This window comes from Elephas maximus, chromosome 8 (assembly GCF_024166365.1).
Source record: "Elephas maximus indicus isolate mEleMax1 chromosome 8, mEleMax1 primary haplotype, whole genome shotgun sequence".
In the NCBI taxonomy this organism is placed as follows: domain Eukaryota; kingdom Metazoa; phylum Chordata; class Mammalia; order Proboscidea; family Elephantidae; genus Elephas; species Elephas maximus.
The window spans coordinates 54917966-54944035 of NC_064826.1; the positions used below are offsets into that span (position 1 = coordinate 54917966).

Sequence of the window (26070 nt, forward strand, 5' to 3'; positions counted from 1 at the left end):
CATACATCCCGACATTACCTCAGTCTTTAGGGCGGCATTAAAAAAAAAAAACAAAGCACACCGAGAACAAAGAATTGCCTTGTAACTTCACACCCTGGGTGGGCAGAAAGTTGCTAGATGAAAACTGTCTTGGGGCTACATTTCCCTGGCACCTATTTGTGCCTTGTGTGTAGGACACACAATGACTTCAAAGAAAGTCCTGTGGTTGGAAAGGTGCCAAAAGAACTAGGGCTGAGATACTTGAGTAATAGGCACCTGGTCTTCCTACATCTTTTTATATCCAAATGCAAATTAATGGGAAAAATGAAGTGCAAAATAGAAGCGTCTTAGGATATCTTTCTTTATTCTCATATGTAAACATTTACTTTCAGTATCTTTTAATAAATTAAATAGTCTTTTACTTGAAGATAATAGTGCATTTTAGTTTTTACATAACATATTGTGAACTAAATGAGGCTCAGACAACATAAGGAAAGTTAACTATAATTTACCTGCAAAATACTTAAAAAATTTACCCAAAAGAAGGCAATGAGAACATCCCTCTAATACCACTATCAATACCTCCAGTTCCTTCAATTACCAATATCAATATGCATGGATAAAGACTGATAGCATAGCTGTTCAAAAGACTGAAAAGTATTTCAAAGAATGTGTTGTAGGCAGTGTTATGTGTCAACAGTAAAGATCAAGTTTAAATTACCAAATTAAATATAATTAAGAGAGTAGTGGTTGCATATACATTGAGAAAGCTTCACAGATATTAGCACAACTTTTAAGAAAGTCAGTGTCTCAAGGACAAGTACAGGACAGTGTTACGCAGAAAGACGACGGGGATAAAGGGGCCAAAATTAGGAACACATCTTAAGTTTGAGTCCCATTTTTACTAATTAGCTTATCTTCTCTGAGCAAGTAATGCAAATTTCCTTTGCCTAAATAAGTAAAATTGTAAGATGGTGATAATAAGATCCACTCCCACCCTTATGAGATAATGGGGAAGTGCAAATAAGATAGCTTGATTTAAAAAGTCAAGAGCATCCTATCCCGCAATTATAGCCAAACCAACAATAGCAAGGCAGCATTTATTTACTGAAAACTCTGTGATAGACAGTTCGGAAGTACAATTACAATGTATATGCATAAACTTCTTGACCTAGCAGCTCTAGTCTGGGAATTTATCCCACAGATATGCTTGCTGCTGTGGGGAATGGCACGCATACAGTGCTAGTCACTGCAGCATTATTTCTAACAGCAAAGTTTTGGAAGTAACAGAAATGCCCATGTACAAGGCACTGGTTAAATAAATCAAGGTAGTTAATATAGATATTATGCTGCTGTAAAAGAACAAGGAGACTTCCTGTGTAGTGGTATTAAGATATTCCTGGGAGACACTAAGTGAAAAGGTAAAAGGCAGACATGCTACCTAAAGGGCAGGGACAAAAGTAATATATAACTATATTGGCTTGGAAAACCTGGTGGCATGGTGGCTAAGTTCCATGGCTGCTAACCAAGAGGTCGGCAGTTTGAATCCGCCAGGTGCCCCTTGGGAACTCTATGGAGCAGTTCTACTCTGTCCTATAGGATCACTATGAGTTGGAATTGACTCGACGGCAGTGGGTTTGGTTTTGGTTTATACTGGCTTACATATACATAAAAATTCTCTAAATGGATTAAAAATATTTTTATGAACATACCTGGTTGTAGTAAAAACTCCATATACTACAGGATTTCTTTCATCTCTTGTGGGGAGTAAATAAATATCTTCTGTAAATGGGGAAAAAATGCATAAATGTTTATTTTCCAGTATTATAAAAGTGTTTTTTCTTTAATGATGCAATATTTATGAGACCCTAACGAGAGTGTAAAATTTAAGATAACAGTGAGAGTCACAATATTATGACTTAAGACATTATAGTTAAAAGAATGCTTTGCTCACTAGCTATATGACATTGATTTGAACATTTAACCCCTTAGGTGTTTGCTTGAATTATCTATAAATGAAATCGGTCATTGACAATCTCCATGACTTTTCCAACTAAGAGTATATAAATTCATACAGAATAGGAACCTAAATCATAGGTTGTTTTTTTACCCTACAGTGTAAAGGCAGCATTGTGAAATAGTGTCAACTAATTAGTGTTCATTTTCCTTTTTGGTACAATATGAAAATAGCTATGCCTGTAATTATTGCAGTATGGATGCTAAATTACTTGTGTAAATAATGTCCTTTGAAAGATTGCTTAAGATGTGAGTGTGCGTTATACACAACATAAGAAGTCATCCATAAGTACTGGGTATATATTTTACTACTGTAAAATATAATACTAATAAAAGCACTTAATGTTTTGGATAATCTGTTTTTACAGTACATGGCAAAAACGCAAAGAAATTCAAGAAGATAAAAGTGAATGATGCTAAATTTACATACAATAACAACAAAAATCCATCTAGGATTAGCTTTGGGGGAGATAAGAAGGTAAAGTGAAAGAAGAGAATCTCTTCTAAGGCTCCAGAGTTTTCTCTTGTTGAGTCAGAAGGACACAGGCACATGTTTGGTGAAACCTCCCGTGATGTCCAGCAGAGGGCGTCCATAGACTAAGGAACCCAAGTTCTTCCCACCTGAGAGAGTGGCTCCTTCCAAAGGGAAAGAAAACAGAAAATGCACAGGCTGAAAGCATCTTTATATGCTTTGATGTGTGCAAGCTTAATAAGGACCATTTCTGCAACCTGTAGTGAGCTATATAATAAGGCTTTGGGCTGAAATAAAGTAAATGTTGAATTACTTAGCAAGGCTTTGTTAAGTAAGAAGGAATGTGCAACTTACGAAGCTCATCAAAATGAGTATCTGCCCCATCACTTCCCGGAATTGAGCAAATCAACCTGGCCTTAAGAAAAGTTGTCCATTTATTTATCAGACTGCGTTGTCCTCCTACATCATTCTGACAAAAAGGAAAAAAAAAATAAAGATTTACCAAGATGATTGTATTACCAACTGAAACCAGTGCTGTTACAGGTAGTGTCTTATTAATGTTATTGTTTAAAAAGACACAGAGCCTGTATATTTAGTCCTCGAACTTTCTTTTTGAGGAGAAAGGCATTTTTGTCCTTCAACAGTAAACATTTTTCTCATGGTTAAATAAGTGCAATGTCGGCAGTTTAGCTCTACTGTATGAGAAGTTGGAGAAAGGCAACAGTAAATAAGGTGGGCTTGGATTCAAATACCATCTCTGCTAATGCTCCATGACCTACAAAGGTTGTTTGATTCTCCAAGTCTCTATTTTCTCATCTATAAAAAATTAATGCCTTGAAATATGGTTATAATGATAATTAAATGGAATAATATATGAAAATTGCTTAGCACAGTGCCAGGCAACTTGAGTTCAATAAATGCTAGCACTGACGTGGACACATTATTCATATCTTTAAGATCAATATTTGCATTCTTTAGAAATATGCCTCCTTATAGATTTAAAAATAGCCCTTCCCAAATTCAGTTCCCTACTAAATATTAAAACAACATAATCATATATATAATAAAATACATAAAAAGCAATCTTAAGTTTCAAACACTAATCTATATTTTTCCATACCTTTTTTTATCTAAAATATCTCATTAAAAATATTCTTTAGGCATTTAGAAAAACACAAGATTTAAATCAATTAAATAGAATAAACATGGTTATGCTATTCGATAACGCCACAGAAGAAGATGCTTTTCTTCTTTTTAAATTAATATGTCCCTGTGATCACAAAATTTATGATTTTTTTATTTGACTCAACTACCACATTTTTATGCAAATAACACATGTGTTATACATTTTTTGCCAACTTTGCAATCCCCCTTGCTATTTTTGTAAGTGAGCTAGGCTGTGTGTTACGTTTGCGGGCATGTTATTTACGTTGGCACGTTATTTGTGAAAAAATATGTAGCTCTGCTGTGCTCATAATAATACAAATGAGACTATTTCATGAAATAAATATATTAGGTACTTAAATTTTGGTTCACAAAAATCACTTTTGGAATCACTTTTTCCATTAATGTATTTAAATTTAAGTATTTTTATAAATTAGATAAATTTTTTTTATCCCTCAGGGAATCTATGTTCTGTAAAGTTGATAAAAAGTTAACTTTCAAGTTATGTTTCAAGACTGAATATTTAGCAACTGTCTTTCCCATGCTTGTATTTTACCTCTGAAAATGAAATCAGAGAAAAGCATCTAGATGACTACTCCAAACAGGAGAATCCAGTGCTGTCTAAATATTTGCTATCCTTGAAGAAAAGGGGAAAAAGGGCTTGGGGAGCAAGGGAGGGTGGTATATTATGTAGAGAGATCCCTTTTACTATTACTATAAAAAAAATTACTTTATTACTATAAAAAAAATTACTATAGGTAATGTGAAAATCCAATTTCTCGGCTGGTTTTTTTTTTTTTTTTTAAAGATATTAATGGAAATTCTAAGAAGACTCCTAGATGTGTGGGATTGCTAAGAAAACAAGTAAACACCTCGAGACTAGAGACTATAAGAGACTATATCTATCCTTAAATCCTTAGAACCTCACACTAAGGGTGGACCTATTGTGTGTGATCCCACAGTGGATCGTTCTTTACACTTCCCTCCTAAACACCAGAATAATTTTCAGTAATAATTCTTTAAAAATAAGTGCTGATCATTATTTTCCTATGTTTACAACAATCTACAATTTAAGGGGAAGAATAATTTTCAAACTTAAAGATATTATTCAAATTCAATACAGTCTATCATGAATAAACCTAAATTTGCACTTAATAAACAAAAATATAACACCTCACAGTTTGCACTACGTTTCACTGTTTTGTAGTGGTTAAGTGCTACAGCTGCTAACCAAGAGGCTGGCAGTTCGGAATTGACTCGACGACAGTGGGTTTTCACTGTTTGAAATTTGAAATGATTCAAAATCACTTTGGATTTACTTGTGGAACAAACGTACGTAGTTGAGTTCAGGTGTATTGGGGGTTAAGTGTACAGGTACATATACATATAAATACACATACATGTATAGAAACCAAAAACGAACCACAGCCATGGAGTCAATTCCATGGCAACCCCACGTGTTACTGAGTAGAACTGCTCGATAGGGTTTTCTTGGCTGTAAACTTTATGAAAGCAGATTGCCAGGCCTTTCTTCAAAAATGCCACTGGGTGTGTTCAAACTGCTAACCTTTAAGTTAGTAGTTGGGTGCAAACCACTTACACCACCAAGGGGTCTTACATACAAATATACATAATAGAAACACAATGGTAACCCAACAATGTTTAGAACTTAGATCATCCGAATATTTTGCAGGCAGGAGTATTTTATCGTTGATACTGTTTTTACTGTTTAGAGTTGCTGGAATCTGATTATAATAAAAAGTACAATAGCTTTTAGTTGGCTTTCTAATAGTTTTGAATTCTTACCAGAATATGTAACCGCTTCTCCCTTGCACTCATAACCCGATTGGAATATGTCATTAACATCCTATTTGGCAAGTGCTTAGTAAATACATGTTTAACAGTTAATGAACGACTACCAATACAAGAAAAAGTGATAAAAGTCTTTAGAAAGGCAGGTTGAGAGCCAAGGAATTTGAGTCTCCTCTGAAATTTCTTTTTACTGGAGAAATAAGGAAAGGAGTCACTGAAGAGTTAGATTTAATACTAAGTCTTAAAAAAATAGATGGAGCTCAGACGTGTATAGACTGGTTTAGGAAATAGTCTAGGTGCTGAAAACTAGTGGGAAAAGATAACAGATAGAAAAATCCAAGATATATATGGAAAACCAGGACTAATCTGGGTTAAATGATGACTGGGATAAACTGAAATAGTGGAGGATAATGTTGTAAATGTCAGTTGAAGTAAGATCAAGGAAGGCTTTAAAACCAGGCCAAGGTGTGTATAAACTCACTGCTGTTAAGTGGATTCCGACTCAGCGACCCTACAGGGCAGAATAGAACCGCCCCACAGTTTCCAAGGAGCACCTGGCTGATTTGAACTGCTGACCTTTTCGTTAGCAGCTGTAGCACTTAACCGCTACGCCACCAGGGTTTCCAAGGTGTGTGTATGTTATTAAATACACAGTAAAGAATTACTAGAACATTTAGTAAATAGCAGAGAAGCAAAATAATCAGTTTAAAGAAAACGAATGTATAATAAACTCTATATAATCTACTAACAAGCATGTCTGTAATTACTCTTAAAATTTTGTTATATGGTACTTCTAATGTTGCTCAATAATAATATTTCAGCTAGCTATTGGATGAATTAGATGCCTGTGGATGTGAAGGCATATTTAATCTAGACATTACTTCTATTTTTAATGCTAATATCCCACAGATCAGTTCATAATTGTAAATCTAGACGTTAGTATGAATGGGCAAAAATAATTGTTGTTTCCTCCTAATGTTATAACGAATTTTGTGTTCATGTAGGATTACAGTGAGATAATGTATATCTGGAATTATTCAGAAATAAAGAGATTTTTTAAGTGAATTTAATTAATGAATTTATTAGTGACTTAATTGAAAAAGACCAGGCAGATTATCTCATCTGCTCATGACCCTTGACTTCTATATTTTTAAATTTACATATCTAGCCTTTATATTTTTTCTTCAGCAGAACCCTAATTGTACTAATCAGAACCTTAGTTCAAACCTTTTTTCATTTTATTGTATTCTTCTCACATATTTATGGTATTTATAAAATATTTTTTGAGAGAGATCATAATGAATACTAAAAATAGTGTTGATTGAATATACATAGAGAGACATACCAGCTATCATAAACATAATGCCAGAGACTTTGGTTTATTTCTTTACCCCTAGCATGAAATAGGCACTCAAATTATTTTTTTTTACTGAATAAGTAAACATACACGGACTATTCACTCAACAACATTCTTTTATAACAGGTGTACACATCACTTCTTTATTATAAAATATGACTGAGCATATTTAAAAAAAATTCTATTAGAATGTAAAGATTGCTGAAATGGTAAATGTTTTGCTACCTATATATTTACCACAGTGAAAAACTCAAAAAATTTGAAAATTCTATTAGGTAAAAGTGACAATAAATCTCCACTCTCAAACATTGTCCCCTTCTCTATTTGCAATTATCGCTCATATCCTATAATAAGGATAACCATGAAAAATTCTAACTATTCTACTAGCTCCAGCTTTGTTGGGTAGAAAAGAGATACATGCTTGAATTTTTTTTAAACCTGCGAAGTGAAAATTACAATCTTTGAACAAAAGAATCTTTAAATTCTCTTGCCTACCCATCAAACAGCCTTCCCTGGTCCCTAGAGGAATAAAAAGATTAAAAAAAAAAAAAAAATTCAGGTCAAAGATGAAAGCCACCTGCTGTCAGTAAGGAAACAAATATAGTTTCAGGGATAATAGCTCTCAGGAATGGATTATAAGCATTTAACGACTGGATAGTAACTCTTACAGACATCCAGAAGCATGACCTGGGATGGCAAAGTTCAATTCACATGGAGTTGTATTTCTGCTGTGGGGAAGTGTCAGTTGACTGACTTTGTTGACCAGCTTTCAGTTCCAGGATTTGTTTGCAAATCCACACAATCCACCCGGAGAACTTTAAGCCCAGAAGAGGACTGAAAGGGTGGTAACCACTTTTGTACTAAATTGTCACCTCCGTGCTTATTTTTGTGAGGTTCTAAAGAACACAGCAGTCTCAATAACACAATAGATTTATTATTGAGATGTCAGAATCAGCAGCTCTTAGTCACCACCCACTTCTATGTGTCTCCACTCTATTTATCACAACCTTTTTGTGTTCAGGTTGCCAAAAGCGTTGACATCCTCTACACAAAGATGCAGATGAAAGTAACAAAGAAATTAAATGTAAACAAGCCTGACCGCATGTGTTCAATCTGGGTGGTGAGTACAGGGGGTGTCTGTTGTTTTCGTCTCTGTAGCTTTTTATGTGTTTAGAATATTTCTTAATGTTAATGTGACTAATAAAAACAAAATAAAACAAAAAAAAACACAAATTAAAAAAACAAACAAAATACTATTTGTGATCCTTCAACACTTTTAAAATCTAGTACCTCTGACTCTTCCGGCTGGGTGATTGTTGAATTTATGAAATACTATTTTTTTTTTTTTTTTTATGATCTACTAATCATAGTATCTACTAATGGGTAGATTCACCACAAGGCAGGTTAATGGCAATTCCATTACTTTCTACTGTCTCAACAAACTCACATCCTTATAAATCTTACATAGACATGTAGAGTAGCTAGAATCTGTTACACATGAACTTTTATTGAGTGTATCTTTTGACCTTTGGGTTACTATGCCAGGTTCATCTGTTAAACATGGTTTGATCTGTATATACCATCTTCTTCAAGGATCTCTCAGCACTTTAGAAATATTGCCATTTTCACCTACATATTGGAAACAGAAGGATATTAGAAAATGTAATAATTGACTTACTGATCTTGTGTACTTAAACTCTGAATATTTTATAAATAATAAAATGTCCAAGTCATTTGAGAACATATCGCATATTATAATATGTATGTGCATTCAGTGATTTGTAACTGTAATAGTGAGTTTAAATTGAAGGACGCTAGGCTTCAATTTCTGTCTGGGGAATGACATACCTTAAGAACTGAAAAAAATAATTTTTTTTTAAATGTTTTAATGTTGGAATTAGAGGCTATAAATTCTCCCTTGTTTTGGTTCTTTGCTCTTCAGTATCTTTCTGCAGGCAGGACAGTGGAATTTTCTAAAACACATTGAAAACCATAATCTATGCATTTTTTGCATGACATCCCTCTCTAGTTCTAACCATCAATAGCATTTAATCTCAGAAATTTTCATTTGAATTAATACTACCCATCTTCTTTAGAAGTATGATCTAAACACTACAATATTGTATATCAATAAAAATATTTTTCCACTACTAAAATATTAAGGCAAACACACAGGATTTCTATTATTTTTAAAAATTCAAAAAATAAGATTAGGACAATTTAGTACTTTTGTATTTTTAGTTTAATGCCTTTCATATTCAGATACATTATTTGTTTTCAGACATGTCATCCAATCTCCTGAAGACCCACACGTACTAGGAAATACTGACCATACCATCAGCAATGGACACTTCACAGGAATTGTCCAATTTACTTCTTTCTGTGCTGTCTCAACCTGCACTGAGAATCTTTCTTTGTAAACTAAATAAAAAGGGTCTTATGGGGTTGTATAAGTTAAAAATATCAACAAGGAGACTCCAGAATCAGGGTGAACTATTTTTAGAAGCTTGAAACTGATCAATATGGTAGAAACAGAAAGTAAAATCCAGAATAAAACCTAAAGAGCCTCGTTTCAAGCTTATGGCTGATATATTACAATCAATTACTACACTGAGAGGAAGAGCAGAAATGAGGATATTTTAGCACATTAAGTGAACTAATATAAGATAGTGAACTTACACAGATTGAATCAAATGAGATTATGCTTTACGTACTTTCCTTTTGAGCTTCTTTTACAATTTGTTATAACTTTGCTTTATGGAACTAGTTCATTAGGACACAAAAAAATTTGTTCTGATCACTAAAAAATAGAAGTGAAAAAAGATAATAATAATGATGATAATAATAAAAAGATGGAGTCAGGTTGTTTAGTCTTCACATAATATCATGGCAGGCAGCCAACTCAGGTAGCATCTAGAAACAAATGTCTCATCACTTATTTCCTTGAAAAACTGAGGTTATGGTGAGCATTTTCTTACATGAAAAAAAGAACTTCACAGGTATCTTTTCTCTTTAACAGAGTAAGATTTATTAGCACTTGCTCTTCACTGTTCTGGTTTTTAGTGCCTTCTCTGATACTTGCTAATCCAAAATAAACTCCAGACAGCTTGACAGCCAAGAAAGTATCGTCCTTTACGTCACCTACAAATAATCTTGAGACACTTTAGTATTAGGAAAATCAAACCTTTAAAAACTCAAACATCTAAGACAAAGTGGAGGGGAGGAAGAAACAAAAACAAAATCTTTTATGGCAGGTATTAAACACAGTGGTTTCTAAGGACAAATTCTGTACAGATTTTCAAAACAAAAAAACAATTCTTTTGGAGAAAAAAACCTCATGTTTAGAGATGACTGTGATTTGCTGTTGGAGAATACAAAGCACACAGAAAATGAGTACACATTTTTCTGACTAATTCAAAAACTTGTAAAGATTATTAGAAACTCAAGACTTGGGTAACACACTATGTTAAAGAATTCAGTTTGTGATATTCAGAATATTAAATTAGATAAAACTGGACATATCAAGTCATCTTCTTCAGGTAGGATCAGAGTTCACTAAATTAAAAATAAATAAATAAAGTTATAGCCAACAGCATAAATCCCTGCCTAGGAATTTCTCAGACAGGAAAACAGATGGAAGCACTGCAAAAGTACATCTGTAACTGGCGGGCTCTAAATCTCTCATTTGGGTTGTAAGTGACATTCAGAAAGTAAGCACAAAAACCACAACTACCGGGAGATCAATAAATACAGAAAGTGTCATCAGACAAAAAACACCAATCTTCAAAGGCAGAAACTGTCCAGATAGGACCATATATCAAAACAGACAATGCAAGTGCAATCGAAGCAAAGGGCGATTAATTAGACCCCCAGGCAAGTTATGTGAAAGGGCCATCCAAACTGAATTCTTGGCACAGACAAAGGAAATACTGCAAAACAAAAAAGAGAACTGGCATAACTTACAGTTGGGATCCTAAGTGGGATAGCTTAAGGAAGCTAATGGACAACACTTTAAAAAATGAATAGAACCCCAAAATAATGCAAAACAGCCTTGAAGTGGAAAGTTGCAAGCAAGCTTCACTGAAATGACTGGTATTTCCACACATTAATTTACAGGGTGGGTCTAAAGGGAAACGTACACACACACGGTAATAAACATCCCACAGCCATAAATAATGGTTTCTGAAAGTTCTAACCTGTCAAGTGAGTAGATACAAATCTATTCAGGCAGTTTATTTCATGCTGTTTCACCTCTTTGTTCAGTCAACATTTAATACCTCACCACAATGATCTTTGTAATTTGCCAGTTCTGGTGGCACAGTGGTTAAGAGCTCAGCTGCTAACCAAAAGCCCAGCGGTTCAAATCCACCAGCTGCTCCTTGAAAATTCAATGGGGCAGTTCTACTCTGTCCTATAGGGTTGTGATGTGTCAATGGGTTTGGTTTTTTACTGGTTTTAGAGCAGTTCAAGGTGTAAGCCACATCATTTAGTGCTTTAAAATACTGACTGTTACGGAATTATAGAGCTTGGCAAAGACTTTAAACGTTATTCTAGGCTAAGCATCTTATTTTAAATATAAGAAAATTGAGAAAACTATTTGAGCAAAAGTAATAACAGTACTGAAAACTAATTCATTAGGAAATATGTTCTACCAGGTACAACACTCAATATGTTGAGTTTGAAAGAGACTGTTTGGATATAGGTTGGTGTTCTCCGCAGGCTGTAATTGACCAATACAACCCTTTGAAATTGTCTTCTGAGTCAATTTCTTTACTTTATAGCCTCTCTTCCCATCTGCACCTCTTGTCAAAAATTTGCATTGTCTTCTAAATTGTTAACACTATTGTCACCAGCTATGGCTCCAAATTGTTTTAACTATTTCCAGAAATAAGATCCACTCTCAGAGGAAAACTTTTCTAACATTGAGGGCAAAATAACAACAGCAGCTTAAACTTTAAGATTAATAAAATGTCATTTTCCTGGTAACTTTTGCTAGCTGAACTGTTCACTAACCCCCCAATACACACACACTACCATTTTCACTATTAAAACCTCTTACACTACTAAGCACACTTAGTTGACCTGGCACCAAAGGTGTGTATGTGAGTATATGTACGCATATGTGTGTATTTTTGGAACTAAACTCACTATAGTATGGCCATTTATTTATAGTATTTGTATGTCAATCTATTGCAAATAGGACAGGAACTTGTTGAAGCCTTCCACATGTATAATAGAATCAATATTTGCAGTATCAGTCAGTTCTACCTACAAACAGGGAAGATAAAGATTTCTGAGGACTGTTGAAATGTAACGTATGCTTTAAAGAGAAAACAATCATTATTGTGCTAATATTCCCTCTGTCATTAAACCCCAGGCACAATGTCCCTATTTTAATTCCTCAAATGTTTTCTCCTACTTCTAAGACTTCAAACATGCTTTTCTTCTGCCTGGAATATTCTTCTCCGCTCTTGTCACCCTTGTGCTACGATTTCCCAATCATTTCCCAGATCTAACCGTTCTCATACAGGCCTTCCCTAACCAATCTAAAGCCCACCCATTTTTTCTTATTGTCCCTTGTGATTTTTCCATTACAGTACTTATCACATTTTATAGTTATATGCTAATTTTTATATTTACTTATTTAATTTCTCTCTCACCTACTAGATTGTAAACTCAGTGAGTACAGCTATTATGTCTTTTTTTTTTTTTTTTGACCTCTTCAAAACTGTTGTTTAACACAGTGTTATGCTCAGGGTAGGTTAGCAACGAATGTGTTAAATAAAGGAGTGCTGTTATAATCTATACCTATCTGAAAGTCATTAGCCGCATGAGGCTATTTAAATTAATTAAAATTAAATAAAATTTAAAATTCCTCAGTCACATCAGGCATATTTCAATTGTTCATTAGCCACATGAACATGAAATTGGATAGAGTCGATATAGAACATTGCCATCATCGAAGAAAGTTCTATTAGACAGCACTGGTCTAAACTAATCAATTAATAAAACAGTGGTTATAAGTTAAGGATTTTTTAGAAATCGACACTTAGATTCTATTTCAGAAATATCTGTTTAACTCACCCTTATCTCTTCATCATTATTGTCTTCAAGGAACCACCTAACAAGTCTCCCAATCACAAATATTTCTCCATCCAGGTACATTCTTAAAATTGTTGCTAAATATATCAAGTCACTTCTCTGCCTAAAATGTTTTAAAATTCCTCAGTGTCTCCAGGATAGAGTTCAAACTCCTGAACATGAAACACAAGACTTCTTACTATCTCACTACTCCAATCTCAGGTGATATTCATCCCCATACAGTCCTTGCATTCCAGTTACAAAAAGATTTCACTGTTCTGTAAACAAAATGTGAACAATGCTGCTTGAAATGCCTGTCCTCCCCCTTTACTTATCATAGTCCTAAGCCTCCTGTAAGGAGCTGGTGGTGCAATGGTTAAGTGCTTGGTTGCTAACTGAAAGGTTGGCAATTGGAGCCCGTCAGTGGTTCCATGGGAGAAAAGAGCTGGTGATCTGTTCTTGTAATATTTACAACATAGGAAACCCTATGGGGCAGTTCTACTCTGTCATATACGGTCACTATGAGTTGGAATCGACTCAAGGGCACACAACAACTCCTGTAGTACTGAGTTCAAGCATCACTTCCTTTGTAAATCATTTTCAATCTTCATCTAGTGCTCAGCATTCTTGGCTCCCAGCTCCATCGCATTATATTGTGATTATCTGTTTACATGTCTGTTAACTCTTACTGCTGTGCATGTAGAGTGTCTTACTTACCTCCCAGTGTCGAGTGCAGTGCCTTTCATACATAAATCATCTTATGTTATGTTGTTGTTTTTGAAATAGTGAAATGATAAAATAATGAATGAATGGGTTAAAAAAACTGTAAAGATCCACCCTTTTTAAAAAACTATCCTTTAGCCATTTTTTTGTGTAATTTTGCCTGTTTTCAAAATCTCCTACCCATCAATCACTACATCCCATTCAGTAATATATTTGGTGGTCAATAAAACAATATTTATCTTGGTTTAATAGCTGAAGGGTAAAAAAAACTCTTGTAAATGAGAAAGTTTTTCATGTGTGACAAAGGTTATCAGAGAAAAAAATGAAACAAATTAACCACAGTAATAAAAACACAATGAAGTTCAAGCATTTTCAAATAGGTACTGTGGGCATATCCTGGTAGAACAAAAAGTATCAAAGACTCTCATGTTACTAAAAAGCTTTGTAAGCTCAAAAAGTGTTCACAGTTTATTCTTAATTCTCTCTTTAACAAAATCTCTGCCTTCGTAGGTCATGGCTTATTTTTGATTGCTTATATCTATCAAATACAATTTTGCTTCATAGCATAGACATGCACTTTGTTATTATCTGCTGAAAATAGAAAAGCAATATTATAATGACCCCATGGGGATCAAGGAAACCCTGGTGGCACAGTGGTTAAGAGCTATGGCTACTAACCAAAACGTCAGCAATTCGAATCCACCAGGTACTCCTTGGAAACTCAATGGGGCAGTTCTACTCTGTCCTATAGGGTTGCTATGAGTCAGAATCGACTTGACGGCACTGTGTTTGTTTTTTGATTATGGGGATCAAACAAGAAACATCAAAGGATAATAAATTCAATATAATGTCAGAAGAAACTTTTTCATGTGAAAACCTAAAATATAAGAGAAACAATGATGCTATCACTGACTTTTAGTCAAACTTGTTATTGTTTTGTAGGACATACCACCTTTTTTAAAATTTCCAGGCATTTTTAGTGTTGTCAGTGAATCTCACGTGCTTGCCGTGATCTAATCCTAAATCATTAAGTAAAAGTTAAGAATATGAATATGTTGTGTTGCAATTAAGAAATTGCAAATAAAGCATTTAAAACCAAATATTGTAAACATGTGAACAATGGATCATATTAATAGTGGGAAATTCTGAAGATGGTGCTTACTTAAGACGGTGATTGAGAAGAGAGATACACTAACAAGCACTAACAAGAGAAGACCCTCTATTTTACTTTTTTTTTTTTTTTAAGTACATTCATCCATCACATGTCCTTATTTGATCTTGCAATGTGTTAGTTTTTTATCCAAGGACAATAGCATGACAAAATCTTGCTGTGTGGCCTCAGAGCTTTTTGTGGTGGGAAGACTCATTTACTGCAACTCTTTCTACTTTTTCAGTTGAATAGGAGTTTGTTCACAACTTTATATAATATGCATTGTGAGATGCTTATATAGAGTCTATGACGGTACTGGGTGTTTTGGATTATACCTTTAAAATAAAAATTTATAAATGGGGAAACTAAAGTTTTCTTCATTTCTTCCCCTCTAAGATAACTTTCAGTATATTTATACTAGGCTAAAAACATTTCATTGCTATGTCAATTGCATAAAATGGATTAGAACTATCAAGAAGTTAAGTATTGAACTAGCTCACAAAACAAACATTTGTTATACGTGTTTATCTGAAAGTGACTCTTGAAATACATTTAATTGATTGTAAATCTCTTAGGGCATATTTAATGTAGCTCATTTAGACAAAGTTTGTCAATCCAGAGCACAGCTTTTCAGGGTCATGCTACTGTTGTTATAAGGCATGCTTCAGTACACTAACACACTACAACAACCCCAAGCAACAGCCATTCATCTCCAGGCAAGAGGCTTCAAGAGAAATTACTGTGAATTCTTAGACTCTGAAAGAGTGAGGATGCTTTTAGAGGACTTGTCCCCTGGGGGTGAAGGGATCAGTGGGAGACAGCATTATTGGCCAGGGTAGTAGGTAAAGAATGATCTGGGCTCAGAAGTTGGCCTCATTCAAAAGCCATGTTTTCATTAGCACTCTTAAGTGCAATAATGGTTTGTATTTCTGCCTCGAAAGTGTTCAGAAGCCTGAAGGCACAAATAGAGACAAAAAAGAAATAGGCTTAGATGGAAGAATATGAACAGTTTGTACAAGACCAGAGAAAGCTTCCCACTGAGAGTATTTATTAACTTAACAGCTCTTTCTCTTATTAACTAAGTTTACACTATCTATTTGAGAAAAGTTATTTCAGTGAAAATAAATCCAACTAAGAAAATTCAGAATAATACACTGGAATCAAAAGTATAATGCTGGTAGCATGATTTCTCTATAAAGTTTGTATTCACTCAAAATTAGAACTTTAATAGCATTAAGTAGAAAAATGTGTCTAATACAGTCTCTCTGCTTTCCTGTAATATATACATACATACATATATATGTACATATATGTAAACTATTACTATTAAAATAATTGCAATGTTGTTCCAAATAAATGTTTTGCATTTTGGTTTATATATTTATTTCTCACTATCCGGTTTTTTTCTCAGAACCTAATCCAGATTAATAGTCTAGAAAATATTTATTATAGTAATAATATAAACATATTTTCTACTTATTTTATCCATGTAAAGATACATATTTTTACATGTGTGATGTATGCTTTGATAAAAATACTGAATATAATTATTTTAGCATTTAAGCTACTACAGTGATTATGTTACATTGCTCTCAATTTTAAAGTAAGTTTATTTAGCGGTATATAAAAACATTTTAGCTTCCCACATCAGGACAGTGGAATGATCTTACTGGGAATAACAAAAACCTGCAAAGGAACAGCCCATCAATAAAAGAAGCAAGCTGCCAAAGAAGTCTAACTCATGCCCAGGCAAGAGCTCAGGCCCTGGAAAAATGTGCTGTAATATTTGAAAAACTTGAACTTTTTTTTTTTTTTAACTTTTGGATTATTTATCCTGCCGATTTGTGAATAATCAGCAGTAACTTTTACTTTGACATTACATGGCTAATTGTTTCACATGTATACATTTTTGCCTTAAATAAGGTAAACATATCTTGCCTTACAAACTCTTCCAACTCGAGAAAGGATGGTCTTATCAGAGGTACTGCCTTCTTGAGATGATTCACGGAAGAAGAAATATATTTTATCATCATCTGGATTGTAGGTATCTGGTATGGGGAAAGTTCCAATAAATTTTGCTCCTGTTTAAGAGAAAATAAGGTATAAATTAAAATGTTGAAATAATTCAGCCACAACAGTCCTGGGTTTTTCTATATATAAAACAATTAGTAGCAGGATTAACAACAACAAAAAAAAGGAACCATGAGTTGAACAGGGGAAATAAAGTGTATACACAAATAAACATGGCACAACATAGAAATACATATTACCATAATGAGGTCCTGATCAAGCTCTGAAGGAACTCCAGAGTGTAGGTGACTTCTCATATGACTGCCTGATAGTCACGATTGCTACAACTCAACTAAATTACCTAAGAAGTCTCTTCAAATCTGGACATAAATGATTTTATAATTTCCCAATATACGATGATGTCATTGATTTTTTGCCACAATGTTTTTGTAAGAAGCTTAGGAAAAACTACAAATAGATCTAAAATTTTGATATACTATAATGTTTTTTTTGATACATTCTATGTAATAGCCAAATGGGGGGAGGGAATGGAAACAATGAACTGTGCTTTGGTTGACTCCAGTATAGGCTCTGCAGGCAGCCTCTCTGGGTTTACAACCTGGCTCTATCACTTAATGGAAAGATTACCTTAGGCAATAAGGTGGGAAGTGAAAAATATCAACACGGCCTTCTCTGGAGTTTTGCCCATGACCCTGGTTGCTGTGTACTCTAGCAAACATATAGCAAGGGGTCAATAGCCCGTTAAGGGAGGCTTCACGATAGCCTTCAATTGACAAAAGTTCTTGTTGGATTTCAAGTGGTGGGCTGGTTGAGTCTGTATCATCCCAGCCTCACTGGGTCAGCCTTGTATCTCCCACCCAGTCTCTTCCATGCACAAAAGAGAAGGTATAAGTGGAAAAGAGAGAATGAGAAACATACGCATGAACTTTTTGCCCTTGTTCTTTATTACTTTCCTGATCTTTTCCTGGCACTCTAGGACTCTTGTGTTCCTGCTAATCTCACTTTGGTAATAGATAGGATCTTAGAAATTTACACAAAAATTAAATTTTAGGAAATTACAGAATTTTTTAAATTTTACTTTTTAATTAATATTAAACTTGGAAAGATCCATTAATAATTCTGCTCTAGGTTTTTTGTTTGGTTTTGTTCCCAGCCCCTCTTCCAAATTACTGATAAATCATAAACACTTGGTTTCAAATTCCTGATCAAAGTAAAAATCATTTTGTAAGCCAGAAATTTAACACTTCTTATTTTTAATTAAAATAGCAACTCTTTGTGGGAATAAGTTTTCCTACAAATGTGGCATTAGGATTTCATAAAATTCATGAAACCATATTAATATTTATTTAATTAGTAGCCTAATCAAGGCATTTAGAGCAAGAGAAACTTCTAGAATCAATGAACACAAAAAATGAATAAGGACTGACTTATCAAACTTATTACAATATGGGTTAAAGAAATATTGACATATGTTCAAGATGTGGCTAAGGAGAAAGGCTAGCCTTGACATTTCCAGTGGCTTGAAAAGAGATTGCCACAATGAATACAGAAATGGACAATGAATTGTGGGTTCCCACAGAAGGGACCAGTTTTACATAGAGCAGGAGTTAAAAATAATCTACAGAACTTTTGGAACATATGGATGTCCAAACCCAATGCCAACAAACAGAATGAAAATCTCCAGGTGAACTGGCATGTATATTTTAAACATATATAAACATATAAATAAATACAACTCTATAGGTGATTATGATAAGTATCTAAGTTTAAGAACCACTGACATAGACTACCATTTCATATACGGGAAAAGGGATATAGAAAGGTCTCATTAACTCAGGTCAATAACGCAGTTGAATGGATAGACATGGGGAATGAGAACTAAATAATAAAGTCAAAAATCTTAAGTAATCAGTGTGAGAAACAAAGGGATAAAACAGAAACTATGCAGAAATTACAAGAACACTTGGCTTACTTTATGTTGACCAATATGTGAGCTTACAATGAGCATGGATGCAAGTAGAACTTACGATGGTATTTAAATTTAATTGAAATAGAAGTTATTCACGCAACATGATGGTCTTTGTAGTGTTAGTTTCCTGTCAGAACTACAAAATGATTAAGTTGAATTTATATTTTTAAAAGTAACAAAATGGTGCAAGGTTTACACAATCTCTCTTTGGAGATAATACGAAAACTCGGTAAACTGAAGCAAAAAAGCACCATGGCTAAAAGGAATCCCAAAGTGAGGGAGAGAGTTGCTTGGAAGGGATAAACCTGCCCTCTAACCTCTAGATGGGAGACGTGATGATACGCGGTAACATTTTAGTCTTCAGTTTACAGTATATAACAAAAGAAATACAATCCTAAAACAAAGCAGAAAGTACAAGGTCAGAAAGGAGTACAAATAAATACGGCAATCCATTGCCATATTGCTGAAGTACACAGGATGATCCACTTTGGATATATAAAATATTTCCCAGATGTTGCCAGATACTGTCATTTCAAATAGTCCAAGGTGAAGTATACTAGCCCACATTTAAGGAATTTCATTATCACTTCAACAAGAAAAAAGAGCGTAGATACTTTTCCAAATTCTGTTTATTTTACTTTGAACTAATATATAACATGGAGCCCTGGTGGCATAGCGGTTAAGAGCTACAGCTGCTAAATTTTGGTTAGCGGTCATAGCTCTTGACCAGTGCAACACCAGAGCTTCATGTTAGATATTAGTTCAAAGTAAAATAAATAGTGCTTGGAAAAGTGTAGATGATTCTGTTGTGTTTATTCCATCATTGTTTATTTTATTGAACTCTCTTTTGAATGTTGGTTATTTTTTCAAGCATTGTACAAAAGTCGTTTTGGAAGGGAATGGTGAAGGTGTTTAAGCCAAAAATTTATAATATGAAGAAATCTAATTATGAAGAAAGACTTAGTATTAAATAGTACCCTACTCTGTGATTTAAATAATAGGTATATTTATGAGTTAAAAATAAATACAAGTTTAAAGAATAGAGTGTTTCTTTCTTGTAGATTCCATTGAAGTCCTTTCTTGGAATATTCATTTTAGCACTTTATGAAGAAATTCTTAACTTGCTGCTACATTTGGATAAAAATAGGTATCATTTAATCAGTGTATGACATGCATAGTTGCTGAACTAAATAATTCAAAATCATACCAATAGACACCTGGGCTTTATTATAGCACATTTTTCCCCTTAGGCATTTGAAAAACATGCCCTGATGGGGATGGAGTTTGAAATCATGCATTTGAACAAATGGACCTCTAGCATGACATCAAAGACATTGCCAAATGAAAACAGCATAAATCCATGTGGCCTGAAGGATACCCCACTTTCATTTATCTCTGTGAACATTTTTTCACCTAGATAAGCACACCTACACCATAATTTAATAGTTTCTAACCTTTTCTTTCTTCTTATAATATCTTTTTTGTACAATTAAAAAAAAAATTTATCCTTCCATGTGGAAGGAGAATTTATAGACAACAGAGCACCACAGAGAAACTCCAAATGAAAACTGCCTCCATATGTTAAAAATAAAAATTTAAAACAAAAGTTCTCATCTACTCCAGAAAGGAAAACAAAAACATATGAATCCAAGGCATCATTGTTTGTTTTCATTTTCCAAATGGTCACACATCTTAATTTTATCCTGAAATTCCAACACAAACTCAGCTGGGTTTGAGTAATGCCCTGACTTGCATCTATATTCTTGATTCCTGATAAATTCTAAGATTAAGAGTAAATTTATAAAGAAAAGCGTAGAAGCATCTAAGTCTTCATCTAGAACGGCCCAAAGTACTTCATCTTTGTAATTTTTCATCCTGGTGAGGTATTTAATAGGTGAATAAGTTTCTCAAAGAAGATATAAGGATTCATGCTTCTTAAATCTTTTGAAATGGGATTAGACAAAGTCCTTGAGAATTTCTGGTAAGTATTCTTACACTGGTCAGTGCAGAGGTTAGCTGATCTCATTGTGGCTAGTCCTAGGTGGAGTCCAGTATGGCATTCACATAAGCATTAAGGATTTTAAACCCCCCAGGTGGTCAGTGACAAAAATGGCCTTAAAAAGATTTATATAGCATCATATTTAATGCTATATATATAGGTAAATTCTATACTAATTACAAATTTAATTTTTATATTGATATAATCTAAACAAAACATTTTGCTGAAGGTCACTGAAAAGTGCTCTACTGTCCATAAATCTCCTTCAACATGAAAGGATAAAATATTTTTTTTAATTGTACAAAAAAGAGTATTATAAAGAAAAAAAGGGAAGTTAGAAACTCACTAACTAATAAATTATGGTGTAGGTGTGTCTGACCCACCATGGTGGTTTCAATTGCCTCATATGCATGTGAAAGCTAGACAATGAATAAGAAAGACTGAAGAAGAATTGATGCCTTTGAATTATGATGTTGGCAAGGAATATTGAATACACCATAGGCTGCCAAAAGAACAAACAAATCTCTCTTGGAAGAAGTACAGCCAGTTCCTGGGGAAGAACAAGATGCTTGGTAAAGTAGAGCGTCAGTGAAAAAGAGGAAGATCCTTACTGAGATGGATTGACACAGTGGCTACAACAATGGGCTCAAACATAGTAATGATTTCAAGGGTGGTGCAGGGCCAAGCGGTGTTTTGTTCAGTTGTACAGAGGGTTGCTATGAGTTGGAACCAACTCGATGGCACCTAACAACAACAGCAAACATAACATTACCTTTGCAAGAGCTTCACTCATCAGACTTTTGTTGTTGTTGTTAGTTGCCATCATGTCAATTCTGACTCACGTTGGGGCAAGCCCATGTGTGCTCCACAGGGTTTTCAAGGCTGTGAACTTTCAGAAGCAGATCACCAGGCTTGTACTCCGAGGCACCACGGGCTGGGTTCTAACCCCCAACCTTTTGGCTAGTAATTGAGCACTTAACCATTTGCACCACCTAGGTACAATTCCGATGTTTAAAAAATAGGAATTTAAGTTGAAAATAAAAGTACAGAAAGCAAAATTTAACAGGAAAAAAAAAATCTTAAAATGTCTAACCAGATGTAAAGAATCCACTTATGCAATTATATACAGAAGAAGCAAAGAAAACATTGACTTGATTCTGTTATTTGAAATATTAAATGTCTTTCAATCCTTTGCAACCTGGTAACAACCTTAGGAAACCCAGTGGTGAGTTTCACATCTGCATACTGAATGAACAGTAAATAAAATGCATGCGTGCATTATGTTACTATTATTAGACTGTGAGCTATTGTACATCACTGATAAATATTTTAGACCAGCACTGTCTAACTGAAGTTTCTGTGATGGTGGAAATGTTCTCTATCAGTAATGCCCAATGTAGTAGCCTCTAGACACATGTGGATGTTGAGTGAGCACTTGAAACATAAATGGTGTGACTGAGGAATTAAATTATAAATGAATTTAATTGAAATATCCACGCATGGCTAGTGGCAACCATATTGGACAATAAAGCTTTAGGCCAAGTAGCCCATGTTACTAACTGTGCTAGTAACTGTGGCAGAGACAGTGTTAAGGCAGAAACACAGTCTTATTCCCATAACTTACGCCAAAATGGCAGTCAAGCCTCTAGACTCAGGAGACTTGACATGACACTTCTCTCAGGTGCTTGCTGTTTTGGTGGAAGCATGGGTTTGGCAGCCAGAGACCTAGGCCAAGTAAGTCATTTCATTCTGAATTTCAAACTGTAAAATGCAAAGTTGAATATGAGAATGTCTAAGATCATGTTAATTCCCAATAATCACCACTGTTGCTATTATAATCATTGCATTTTCTTTTCTCACATTCCTGATCCCAACCATATGATCCCACTGACCTCTATCTTTGGACACTAGGCTAACTATATCTGGAAAATGGCCACTTTCCAGAAAGAAGGATAGAAATGCTTCCTGAGCAAACCAATCTTTTGCCTTTGCACATTAGGCAGGTCCTTCTCATTCTAAGAATCTCATGTATTTTCTGTAATTTCTCTCCTTCCTCGCCCCTATAGCCTTAATTTCCATAGACAGAGAAGCTCTGAATGGGCCTTTAGAAGCATTGTGCTCTTCCCCCTCTGGCCTGCTTTTTCCTCAGCAAATGTATGACTTGCTGTTGGAGCTAACGCTGACTTTGGGCATATTCCCAATGCTTGTGTAACCCCACTTACTCTACCTCCCCTGGTCCCTGCTACCAGACCCACATCCTTAGTTTGCAGTTACCCAACATGGCATGTAGGCATGGACCCTCTTTTTAGTGAGGTTACAAGAATGAAAAATGTGCAGTCAAAATAGCAGAGTTTGGGGTGATGAGCTGCACCATAGAATGGAATGAACAAAATGCCTGGAGCTAGATAGTCATACCTGACCTTCCGTCTCATCTGCACTAGCTGTGGAATTATGCACTGTTATCAGACCTTTAATTCATCCTCAAATAGAAAGTAGAATCATTAAGTTTCTTAGGATTATACCTGTAAATAAAATCACATTTTAAAAGTGCCTAACACAGTGACTAGCAGGGGTGTTATGTAAAATAAATTTGAAGGGTAACAGACTAGAAACAGAGGAATCAATTAGCAAGCAAAAAAAAAAAAGTGGCAATAAACCAGAGATGAAGTAACGAAGACTCATATGAGAGTGGTGGTCATGGAAAAAAATGAGGTCAATAGATATTTTGAAGGAAGTAAAAGCTCTTAGTTATAGATTAGATAAAAAGGGTGAAGGAGAGGAAGGAATCAAGGATAACTCCAAGGTAACCGAGTGGATGAAGTTAAGAAAGTTACGATAGATAAAAATCAGGAAACTGGTATTGAAGGGCAGGTTAGAAAAGGTAAACAAGATTTTTTTTTTAAGTTAGACTTTCAAAATTTTAAATTTTTAGACTTAGTGTATGCCTTAGTTATCTAGTGTTGCTGTAACGTAAATACTACAAGTGCATGGCTTTAATAAACAGAAATTTATTCTCTCACAGTCTAAGAGCCTAGAAGTCTGCATTCAGGGCACCAGCTCCCAGGGAAGGCATTCTCTGACAGCTCTTGGGGAAGGTTCTTGTCACCAATCTTCCTATTACCTAGGAGTTTTCAGCACAGGGACCCTGGGTCCAAAGGATGAGCTCTGCTCCTGGAGCTTTATTCTTGGTGGTCCCTCTCCTCTCTGCTCGACCCTCTTTTTTATATCTCAAAAGAGATGGACTCAAGACACAACTAGTCCTATAGTTTGAGTCCTGCCTCGTTAACATAACTGCCTCTAATTCTGCCTCATCAACATCATAGAGGTTAGAATTTACAATGCAAAGGATAATGACATCAGATCACAAAATGGTGGAGAACCCTCAATACTAGGAATCATGATCTAGCCAAGCTGACACACAGTTTTGGGGGACACAATTTTGAGGGTTAGTCCATGATTCTCAGTATCGTGTGATTGTCCACCAATTTATCATGTGACATCTGACGTGATTTTCCTATGTGTTGTAAATCCTACTTCTACTATGTTAATAAGGCGGGGTTAGCGGCAGTTATGTTAATGAGGCAGGACTCAATCTGCAAGATTAGGTTGTGTCTTCCTATACAACTGTGAGAAAATAAATTTCTCTTTGTTAAGGCCATACACTTGTGGTATTTCTGTTATAGGAGCACTGGATGACTAAGGTAAACACACACACACACGTATACACATATGTATGTATATTTGAAGAAACTGAATAAATCATTAAACAACATGTACAAATCTCAAAAGGAAGTTAGTAGAGCAACAAAAACTGAGGTTTTAGATATCTTTATTTCTACATTGAGCAACTAATTTCTTATTTTTTTGACTTGTGATGAAAATGAATGCATCTAAATAAGTTTTTTTCCAGGCACTTAGTTACAGGAGAAGATAGGAGATGTGGTGTTTGAGAACACTGGAACATAGGAAGCAGTTGAAGTTATTAGAATTAATGAGCTCACAGAATTACGACGTATAGACAGAGAGAAGGAAAGAACAGTCACCAGTTAAAAATGCTAAACAGATATCACAGAATCACAGAGCATTCAGAGTTTTAGCCTGACACTCCCCTCATCTTTATGAACAATGGTAATGATGATATTGATAATATTAACATGAATTTGGCTCTTAAAATTGTCTTCTAACAGACTTTCCTTTATGAATTAATTTAATCCTCACAATACCTTGTGAATCTTATTATGCTAAATTATTAGACAAAGAATTTGGATGCACAGAAAGGTTAAGTAATTTGACCAAGGCCACAAATGATGGTCCGGTCTGAATTTAAATCCAGGTAATTAAGCTTCCCAGAAACAGCTATTAATTTTTTGTCCAAACCAAGGCACTTTTGAGAGTAGAATGATAACAGAGGTAAAGGGAAATGTCCTGGGCAAACCAGGACATATGCTCAGCCTTGCTATTAACAACCATACAGTTTTGCTTTGAATGACCTGGAACCCTAAATGTTAGTTCTCCTAATTCTTAATCATTTGTCTGCATCCCATCCACTAAGAACTTTATCATTTATCCCTTCTCTTACTTTAAATTTCTTCATTTCTGCTGCTTTCTTCCTCTTAAATTGCTAAGTTTTCCCAGCATCCAAAATTGTCTCTTAAACTCTACCTTACATCCTATGATTTTTCTATTTACAATAAAATATCAACTCTTAAATATTCTGAGCTATATATTCTTACATCCTGCACTGCCACTGCTTTTGTTCCAGTCCCATCCTCACATTCCTGCTTTCATGAATGGCTTCTTCTCTCTGTGTTCTCATCCTCCTTTAGTCTTCCCTTCATGCTATTCCCAGTTACTTTTATAAAAAAACAAAGATTTAATTCACCGCTTAAAAAACAAACCATAAATGACTCCTCATTGATTTCAGGATAATATTTACAGCTTTCTAACCTCGTCTACCTCTCTCCTAATGTTCCAGGCAGAGTGGGGCACTGGTCATTCAGGAGCCAGGGACACTAGCTTTGCAGGCTCAATGGGCAGAATAGCACTGAGTATGCAACAGGACCCAAAAAGTCCTTTATTAGGAGAATGTTAAATCAGTTCATACACTTCATGGCCTAGTTTCTTGGTGCTGCTATAACAGAAATATCACAGGTGAGTGGTTTGAGCAAACAGAATTTTATTTTCTCACAGTTAAGAAGACTAGAAGTCCAAATTCAGGGTGCAGATTGTAGGGGATGGCTTTCTCTCTGTCAGCTTTGGGGGAAAATCCTTGCCTATTTTCAGTTTCTGTTCCTCAGTTCCTTGGAGATCTTCATAT

The 26070-nt window shown here is 34.8% G+C and overlaps 1 protein-coding gene across 1 annotated transcript in view; it reads right to left on the reverse strand.

Annotated features, from left to right (window-relative positions):
* SEMA3D (semaphorin 3D) overlaps positions 1 to 26070 on the reverse strand; it is a 278459-nt gene that overhangs the window by 48938 nt on the left and 203451 nt on the right. The window contains exons 8-10 of the mRNA XM_049893901.1: positions 16693 to 16835; positions 2822 to 2936; positions 1692 to 1761 (exon numbers count right to left, since the gene is read on the reverse strand). Coding sequence (XP_049749858.1) covers positions 1692 to 1761; positions 2822 to 2936; positions 16693 to 16835 — 328 coding nt within the window. The remainder of the gene's footprint in view (positions 1 to 1691; positions 1762 to 2821; positions 2937 to 16692; positions 16836 to 26070) is intronic.